The sequence below is a fragment of the Eupeodes corollae genome, chromosome 3 (assembly GCF_945859685.1).
Source record: "Eupeodes corollae chromosome 3, idEupCoro1.1, whole genome shotgun sequence".
Taxonomy (NCBI): domain Eukaryota; kingdom Metazoa; phylum Arthropoda; class Insecta; order Diptera; family Syrphidae; genus Eupeodes; species Eupeodes corollae.
Window position 1 is genome coordinate 52,793,921 of NC_079149.1, and position 9,488 is coordinate 52,803,408.

A 9,488-nucleotide genomic window follows, 5' to 3' on the forward strand; every position below is an offset into this window, starting at 1 on the left:
TTGGTGGAAATATTAAAAAAAAACGAATTAAATGGAAAAGTTCTTGTTTTAATTTTTAATTGTGTTTTTTTTGATAAATTCCTTCATTTCAGAAATGGCTGAAAACAAAATTTGAAAAGGAGTACATCGGTAAATGGGAACGCAAGGTTCAGCACTAAAATAGTATTCACATGAGCGCGACCAACGAACGACGAATGAATTACAAAATGCGAGTTTGAAGGCATATTTCCACAAAAATTCTTAACAAATGATAGCAATATAATTTTTATTTGATTCATGATGCATACTTTTGCTGTCAAATTTTATTCGCGTTCCACATTATCCACACTCTCAACGAATAAAATGATCGCGCGGTTCTATGAAAATCATTCTTGTTTTGGTTTCGGACTTCGGTGGTGAATGGAGCTTGGCTGTGGCTACTTGTCACAACTTCATTCGCGACGAATTAAAAACTCTCATGTGAACGAAATGTCAACATCGACGAATATTCTTTCATTCGTTGGTCGTGTTCATGTGAATAGTGCTTAAGTCAGAAATTGTGTCGATATTTTTCAAAATATTTGATAAACTGCTGTCAAATTATTGTTTTTTGTTAGATCTATTACTTTATATAAATCTACTACAATATTGAAAATATATCACAAAAGTCTAACCTCCCCCTAATGGTAACAACAAACAAAAACGTCACTTGACGTGGATGATTTCGTGGCATTTCTGTCACTCTCTGTCATTTTACATTTCACTTCTCAGACTGAATTTTCCAATCACCGACCGAAGACCGATTTCTCTTCATTAAATCCCTTAACCGTCGTGTTAAATAAATAAAATAAAACACAAAAATGTCGAAGAATCTTTGTATTGCTTTTATTGTGGTTTTCTGTGCTTCGGCCAGTCTCGCTGCTACTTGTTCCAGCCCAAAAGTTACAGTATCTTCGTTTAGTACAACCGACGCCACAATCCTCACCCAACTTGCCCACGTTGGAGAATTCACATTGAAGTGCTCAAATGGTGAAAAACCACAACTCTTCGCTGAATTCGAATGTGGAAAAGTTGTTCCAGTTGCTCGTGTAGGAGACGAGAAATATCAGGTAAAATTTTAGAAAAATATTCTATTTTCGAGACAGGGAACTAACTTCAAGGAATATTTGTGAATTCTAGATCAGTTGGACTGAAGACGCAAAGAAGGGAAGCAGTGGCAGCAAGGTTATTCGTCTCTTCGACGAGGAAGGCTACTCAAGCATTCGTAAGGCTCAACGTGATGGCGATAAAGTAGCATCTGTGAAATCATTGACAGACATCACCATTTCCGTGCCAAAGGCATACAGCGGACCATGGGTTAACTCTGAATTGGTTGCTGCTCTCGTGGCAGCCTTCGTTTCTCACTTTGCCTTCACCACCAAGAACAAACTGCAGGCGTAAATTGTATTGAATGAAATTCATTCGTAAACTCAAGTAGTGTTAACTTATAATTCCCTTTCTTGTGAGGTTTAATTCATTTTTTTACAATAAAAAAATTATTAAATAGAAAAACAAAACCAAATTGTTTTGATTTAGATTGCATTAAAGGGCGGTAATACCATGATTGAGGTTTTAAAAAACTCCAAAATGGTACAAAACAATTTGGCCAACGTTTGCTCCGAGTGGATACAAATTTTAAAATAATTAAAAACACATGAAATCGAAAGCTTAAGATACAAATTGATATTTTAAAAGAAATTCTATTCCTGTATAAGATAGCTAAGAATTAGTTACGTGACGTAATAAATCAATTTAAGTTTCGAATTCAAAGTTTAAAAAATTCACAAGGTGAGGGTATGTAAAGTTGAGCCACCGTAAATAATTAAGACCTGTTATTCAAGATACAGGAAAAAATACGTGCTGCACATCCTCTTGCAATTATTTTATTCCACTAAATGTTTTTGGTGCCTTTTAAAAGTCAAATTCACACAGGGTTTTCAATTGTTTTCAAACCTTTACACAAGTGGAAACTGGTTTTAAAAAATCTATAGGAACAAGTACATTAATAGATTATATTTCTTTCTTATTATAAAATAATTAATATTAAGCTCCCTACGAATTTTAACTGGATACTTCAAGAGGTTATCTTGAATAACTTGTAAAACATAGATGTTTTAAACAAAATTTAAATAAATCCTAAACATCACTAATCCCACCTTAAAAGTCTACAAGGAAAGTAACTCGAAGTAAAACCCCTCTCAAGTCTGACAAAAATAAAAAAATATTAACTAATACTTAAAATACAATTATCATTGTTGTCTTTAAAGTTCTTCAAAATAAATACAATTTTTGATTTTAATGGCATTTTATTAAAATATAAAGTTAAATATTAAACAAAAAAAAACAAAATACAAATTTACAAACAACCAACGCGATCTCTTGGTATTAACCGCAACTCAGAACCATGTTTAAGGAAAACATTACCAGCAGTCTGTTGTGGACTGATTCCTACACCATCGTCAGTTATAATTGCACTTGTTGCAGCAGGAACTTTGAACTCTTCAGCGGCGAATTTTAGGACCGCTGTAAATGGAGTTCCTTCAGGTACACTCAGCACTTTAAAAGGCAGCTTTGGATCCGAAGTGAGAGTTATTTTGAAAGTTACCTTCGATTCACTCATTGTTGTTGGGAAGAAAGTTGTTCCTTATTAGAAGTAGACGTGGAATGTTAAGTGTTAAGATGAATTGAATGGATTTGTTGGAGTTCTCAATTTAGTAATTGATATTTAATAGAACTGAAGAGACTTTGCCTAAGGAGCAATTAGGTTAATCCAAATTGATTCTAAATTCGTCAGTATTCTTAAAAATAAAAATGTACCTCGTTTGGGTTGTTCGTATGTTCGGGGACGTAAGCAAAATGTTTGAAGTTTTCTGACAGTAGTTGGTTTTGGCTGTCAATTTGTCAAAATAAGGTGTGTCCGATTAAAATTTCGAAAAAAATGGACACTCTCACTTTATTTACAAACTTGTCTGTTTGAATTTATTTTTTATGGTATACATCCATGTATGCACATATCTTAAGGCTCCGTAGTCATTGTGGGCAGCAAGCAAACAGAGATTTCAAAAGTCCACCAAACCTAAAACCCGGTTTTCGCGAAAATATCGGTTTTCCACACCTCTCGAAAACTAGTTGCCATTTAAAGTTGACCTAAACAAAGAAACCTTTCGAAAAATTCAGCGCTCAAATTAATGTAAATAAAACAGTTGTGGCTGCTGTGAAAACAAATATTTCATTTTAAAATAAATTTGGTCGTGGTAAGTAATATTATTTATACAATTTAATTACAAAATAAGAATTATTGCTTTTTGATTTTTATTTACAGAATATGGAAAATTTTCCAAGGTCGAGAATAAAAGCCCCGGTGACTATTTACGGTACTGGCGGTTCTTTTAAGATCCTCCAGAGTTTCAAACGCTCTTTTTTAAGCGAGGAACCGGAATTCTCTATGGCTACTGGCGTGACGACCCCAAGGACGAGGAAGACTTGCTCATAGTTCGTACTGTGTTTCCAAGGGGTACATGACTGTTTACCTCCGCCGGTTTACCTCTGCCAGTTTACCTCTGCCAGTTTACCTCCGCCGGTTTACCTCTGCCAGTTTACCTCTGGACAGTTTACCACCGCCGGTTTACCTCTGGACGGTTAACCTCCAGAGCAGGTAAGGTAGTTTAAAATGTGGCGTATTTTGCTCACAGGGTGCTTCTTAATTAATGCAAAGGCCGATATTTCTGCCTTTTCGTGTTTTATTTTATAGTGTCATTCGGCCGTGAGTTTATTTATTTTTAAATACTCTAACTCATGAATGTTTTTATGGTTAGTTTGTCGTTTTGTCTATTGAAGAAATAGAAATTTGAGCTTTGTTTGATTAAGTTGTTGAAGTTTTGAATGGTTGCTTTGATTGGTAACCCAGAGAAGAAGTACTATTGAGACTAGATGAACAAAATATATTACTGTGTATCTATAAATTTGTCCTATTCTTTGTCTTATGAAAGAAAAGAGTAGATATACTGTTCAAGGCAAACTTATAATATATTATTCTGCGCGTCTGGAAGTATCCTACTAACCCCGTCACACTTTAAAGAATCATTCGACTGAAATGCACTAATACGTGCATACCAAAGAAACTATTTTCTTGAATGTGGGTGCAGTTACGTGTATCATAGTAGGGACGTTTTTTATGGGTTTAAACAACTAATACACTTTCGAAATCAATGCATGAAAGAGAAAACTAGTGAAATTGTGATGTAAGGTGGTTCTCTTCTCTCAGAATTTTTGGTGAAAGCAAAACCTTGACTACATTTATCTCTCTCTTGCACTTACAGAAAATTATTCAACGATTTAGTTGAATGTTCGCGCATCAGTTACCTATAATTGGTTGAGGCGATCGTCTAGTTTGTGTCAAAACACAAACTAAAAAGTTGCTCGAATGGGCGACAGAATGGTTTCTGCATGTGCGTGGACTCTCATATAAGTCTATAGTGCTCAGTTTAGAAACCACTGTTTCGAAACTCAAAGTTGCATGTGCGCGCTACGTGTTATCTTTTAACATGTAGTACAGCAACAACCTAAAAAATAGTTTTTATTATGACGGGTAGATGTGTTTCAAATAGTAAGACATTTTGTGAAATTTTTGGTACACAAATTATGTATGTCTTGCATCTACCACTTTTATTTCACAGCTAGTATCATCATATGGATCAATATTTCTTAGCTGCAATGTGTTGTTGCATTACTTAATACAAATATTAAGAAAAAAATAAAAGTTAAGATTTAAATACAAAGTTTTAGTCAAAAAGTCTGGAAAAGCTAATGTCGTCGTAGCCACTAGGTATTACTCCAGAAGAGTCTCCTGATACTAGTCTTATTGACTTATATTCAAAAGTGGTTAGAAGGGAAAACGCACCCTCATTTTGAACAAGCTTATATGACAAACTAGTAAGTATACACGTTAGAAGATAAATTAATAAATTCATATAATCCCCTAGGAAAATAAGCATGAACCTTTAAAAAAATTACATCAAGAACTATTTCGACAGAAATAGGTATTGTATTTAGAGAATCATATCGTTTTTAGAATAGTTAAATTGTTAGTAGGGAGTAAAGATGATTTCGTGAAAAAAATACATGCACAACTTTTCTTAAAAATTAACGAAATATATTAAAATTAAAGAAGACACAATATTAGAAATATTTTCATCAAACTAAATTTTAAAATCGAATTGAATCGTAGTGGGATGCACGTATTGAGTCGCCCTGTCCTGTTTTAAATGCTGAACACGTTTCAGAAACTACCTTATATGACTGCTTGAATGGTTTCTTTTTTCACTTATTATCATTATTGCACTGCCTTACCTTTTCAATATGTCAATGCTATTTGCTGTCATTGTTTTCACCATAGAGGAAATATAAGAGATGAAAATATATTTCGTCTATAGCTTTCACATCGACGTATGTATATTTTAAATCAGCTTCAATAATGAAATCCGGATGGAATAAGTCCTGTTTTTTTCGGCAAGTATGCAAGGATGTGGAACGTGCAGTATTTTGGCACAAGCGCGTAAGTTCCCTTTCATAAAGAACATCATTCCATTTGAATTAAGATTCCTAATCGTATTCTTCATAGAAACCGAGCGCAGTATCCGCAAAAAATCCATATCACCTGCCAGAGGAGAACCACGAAGTTCAAGGAACTATACAAACTATACAAACAATCAATAATTGTTACACCTGCAATATTACTTAATTTATTGTTTATTCCTTAAAATGGACTTGAATTACTTCATTATAAAGGTTTTTGTTCTAAAAAATATCAAATTATATTAAATATCGAAACAATTTAAAAAAAATTACTTTTAAAATCCCAAACGAATTGTTTTATTTTGCAAAATTAAAAGCTTGGAACTTACTTTTTTAGAGGATACGCTGCATTTCCTATGAACAAATTTTCCCTGAAAATGATTGAATTCTGTTAAATATTCAAACAAAACAAAAAAAAATACAAAAACTTACTTAAATATCATATTTTGCTTTGAAAAATTGCACTGTGGAAGTGTCATAATTCATTTCATAAAGAATGAAAGAAAATTAAAAACAACACGAAACTAAATGTCAAAAGTTTTCTATTAGAAGGTATAATAAATAATAATAATAATAAATAATAAACTACCTTACCTGCTCTGGAGGTAAACCGTCCAGAGGTAAACCGGCGGTGGTAAACTGTCCAGAGGTAAACTGGCAGAGGTAAACCGGCGGTGGTAAACTGGCAGAGATAAACCGGCGGTGGTAAACTGGCAGAGGTAAACCGGCGGAGGTGAACTGTCCTGCTTCGGTTTCCAAGGGATACAATGATGTTCGAAGCTTTCGCTTACTACCTGGAGAAAGACTTTCCGGTAACTCCCTTCAATCACAAGGGTTTGGGAGATATGAGAAAGGCGATGAGTTCATTTGTGGAGGAGAACAAGTATGAAAGGAAATCTCTGGTGGAGGCTAAGTCGCAGTGAGCTAGGAAAATTTTCGCCAAAACATTCCTCAATGCGGGAATCTTTGTTCCAGTAAATAAAACCACAGCAGTGGGCTTTCGCCCCTTGATGGACAGCGATGCCAATAACAAGAAGATCCTGCTTTAGACAAGATAGGCGAGTGTGATTATGGTACGAATCTTGAACTAGGAATTGACCTTTTCTGCTCCGGCCATAAGGACCTACACGAAATCGTTCAGAATTTTCTCAACCCCACCTATAAGCTGCTTGGACTGCCAAAATACATGGTGATTCTGAAAGCACATTTTCCCAACAAAAGCAATAGTCATAAGCAGTACTTTGGATTCAGTTTGTTATGAAAGAAAAATGATAATGTTTTAAATAAAATTAAAAACAGTTTTGTTTTTTATTGATTTGATCTTATATTTTCTACACAATTGGCTTCTCTTTGGTGAATTGTTCTGACCGTTTGAAGTGAACACAGAAGTTAGCTGCAGCCAAGCGAGCTTCTAGTTGTTGTTGGCTTTGGTCACTAGCCCATTTCACCCGTCCGCGTCCCCAGAACTTCAGTTGAAACTCTTCTTCGAGACGAGCTAGTTATGGCTTTGTCTGCACTAAAATGCTGCTCTATTACAGCACATGAAAAGATTATCGGCTCAAGGGTTTCGACGGCAAAGGAAAATCCTTAGGAGAATGTTTGCACTTCAAGAATTTTCAAAAAATTGAATCTTGAGAGAATACATACCATATAGTAAAGTAAATTACTTGGATATTTTCATTTTATCCGCATCCGAGACAGAGTATATCGAAAGTTCTGCGGCTCATTCTGAAATGTTTATTTTCATCAATACAAAATTTGACAGCAGGTGTTTAACAGATTTAAATGTCAAATGAAAACGTGTAAATGTTCGGTGTGAATGATTTTCGGGTTTTCGAAAACTTTTTGCCGAAAACCCGGTTTTGAGTTAGGTGCGAAAAGTCAATTAGTGTTATTGGAGGCAATCTAAGTTTGCCTGCCATGCATAACGGAGTCACCACTTTGACAGATAAATTATTTTGTATATTTTTCATTATGATCAAAAGCTGAAATATGTTTATCTGGTTAATAAATAATAATAATTAATTAAATTAAAAGAAAAGGTTTTATAGAAAAATATCATTTATTTGCTCAAAAAATATGTTAAAATTACAGAAATTGTAAGCAAAAAAACATGGCCGAAAAAGGTTTTAACATATAAAAAAGATGGTAACTGACCCAGAAAAAATAAAAAGGGGGAAAGCAACATTAAGGATGTTTCCTTAAATTATTGTATGAAATAGACTGAGATGTTTAGATAGTTTTTAGATGGTGAGATAAAATTATTTGTGTTTGTAGAATCTCAAAGCAGAGACGAGCCTTGACGTTGTTTTTTGACTTGCAGAAAATCCAAATCAAATGGTTCGACAGAGTCAAACAGGCCAGTCTTAGTTTCCCCACACACAGTCGATTTTGAATTGGCTCGCATCCGTTTGGCTCTTTGGCTCTATCGTGTATGGAAGCTTAACAATAAACAATTTATGGTTTGAACTAAAAAAAATGTAACTTAACACTTATGGTTAATTTATTTGTGATCCTTGCAATGTATGGTATTTTTTCACAAATTCCAAAGTCTGCTCTAAATTTGATTAAAGGTAGTATCCAAAATAAACAAAATACAAAACCCAAGTTTAAAAGTTTTTCCGCTGAATCACAAAAATGTGGTATGTACTAACGTTAAGAAATAGATTAAACAAACGTGAAGTTGGCTACCAGCCAATATCTAGTAAGTCAATGAGCCGCATACTCCAATGTAAACACCATGGGTTCTACCAATAATAAAATTAAGATTGAACTTTAAAATTTGGGAAAAATGACCATTCATTGCAAAGATCACAAATTATTAATTGCAATTTTCTTTAGTTAAGGGTCCATTTTAATATGCACCGTTCAATAATGAGAGTTCATAGCATATAGATCAATTTCACACCAATTTTACCCTCAACATTAAATTTGATTATTATTATAAGGAACAATGTTTAATTTCAATCATAAAAGCTCTATTTTTCGAAATTTGTAAGGCTTTAAAACTGGGTTAAAAGTGGATTAACATGTATCTACATAGGCAGATATATGTATATGTCAAAACCCCAAAATTGAAGAGAGTATTCTAGGGGTAACTCTTTTTCACTTTCTATAAAAAAAACTATAACTTTTTGATATTACAGGGTTGCCACAGGCCTACATCAATGTGTTATGAAGCAAATAAAGAAGAACATCGGAATATATTTTTGTACAGCCAAAACAGAAAAATGTAAGTTATAATTTGGTACACACTGTTTTTCCATAGTCTCAAAATTATGCGTGCTTTCATAAATGCATGGTTGCGAAAGTCTGACGAATGCATAGTTTTCATAAATGCAAAAAGCAAATATTTGCAGCGCAAATGTGCAACTACAAAAACTCACATGCAATCTGAATTTCTTTCTCAATAAAAGAGACAGGTATATGGTAAAAACGATTTTCTTTCCTTTATTATTGAAACTGTCAAATTCTTTTCCTTGAAAATTCAAATTTCAATTGAAAACAGTAAACGGCATCACAAACTTGCTCTGGCTCAATAAAGGTAAATGTTTGCTAAAAATTAAAAGATTGTTCTGAAAATTGAATTTTATTAAAGGATGGATGATAAAGTGTGGCAACATAAATATATTCAACTTATGTTGGAAACGAGGCTACAAATGGAAAAGGAGTTTGCCGATATGAAAAAAAAGAAAAATGTGCTATGGAACACTGTCAACCGATGAAAGTTTTCCTTTAAGCCCGGAATCTTTCGTTTAAATTGTCCCTTTTTTCTTTTTGATAAAATAAAACTGATTAATTGATGTCTCTTAAGATTCCTTTTTCTGAGAAAATCAATGCCATGGTTTCGATTAATCCGATTTTCACAATATTCACTTATTATTATTGAAAAAAAC

The 9,488-nt window shown here is 33.6% G+C and overlaps 2 protein-coding genes and 2 long non-coding RNA genes across 4 annotated transcripts; 2 read left to right on the forward strand and 2 right to left on the reverse strand.

The window, feature by feature from the left end:
• Window positions 1-728: 728 nt before the first annotated feature.
• Window positions 729-1,540, forward strand: LOC129949987 (translocon-associated protein subunit delta). Its single transcript, XM_056061744.1, has 2 exons — window positions 729-1,088; window positions 1,159-1,540. The coding sequence occupies exons 1-2, from the start codon at window positions 840-842 to the stop codon at window positions 1,417-1,419; spliced, it is 510 nt and encodes a 169-aa protein (XP_055917719.1). The 5' UTR covers window positions 729-839; the 3' UTR covers window positions 1,420-1,540.
• A 759-nt stretch (window positions 1,541-2,299) lies between these two features.
• Window positions 2,300-2,964, reverse strand: LOC129950358 (ubiquitin-fold modifier 1). Its single transcript, XM_056062274.1, has 2 exons — window positions 2,836-2,964; window positions 2,300-2,767 (listed from the first exon to the last, which is right to left on the reverse strand). Exon 2 carries the CDS (start codon window positions 2,636-2,638, stop codon window positions 2,375-2,377), a length of 264 nt encoding a protein of 87 aa, XP_055918249.1. The 5' UTR covers window positions 2,639-2,767; window positions 2,836-2,964; the 3' UTR covers window positions 2,300-2,374.
• Window positions 2,965-3,720: 756 nt separating this feature from the next.
• LOC129951894 (uncharacterized) lies at window positions 3,721-6,253 on the reverse strand. The gene is made up of 3 exons (XR_008782250.1): window positions 6,187-6,253; window positions 6,025-6,116; window positions 3,721-3,846 (listed from the first exon to the last, which is right to left on the reverse strand). It is a non-coding gene; the product is annotated as an uncharacterized LOC129951894 (long non-coding RNA).
• On the forward strand, window positions 5,263-5,880 carry LOC129951893 (uncharacterized). Its single transcript, XR_008782249.1, has 2 exons — window positions 5,263-5,572; window positions 5,639-5,880. It is a non-coding gene; the product is annotated as an uncharacterized LOC129951893 (long non-coding RNA).
• Window positions 6,254-9,488: the final 3,235 nt, after the last annotated feature.

Bases quoted from the DNA above. Each gene is read 5' to 3' on its own strand.
- LOC129950358 (XM_056062274.1), bottom strand. From the start codon at position 2,638: ATGAGTGAATCGAAGGTAACTTTCAAAATAACTCTCACTTCGGATCCA.
- LOC129949987 (XM_056061744.1), top strand. From the start codon at position 840: ATGTCGAAGAATCTTTGTATTGCTTTTATTGTGGTTTTCTGTGCTTCG. The intron at 1,089-1,158 runs GTAAAATTTTAG...TGTGAATTCTAG, and splicing joins TAGGAGACGAGAAATATCAG to ATCAGTTGGACTGAAGACGC.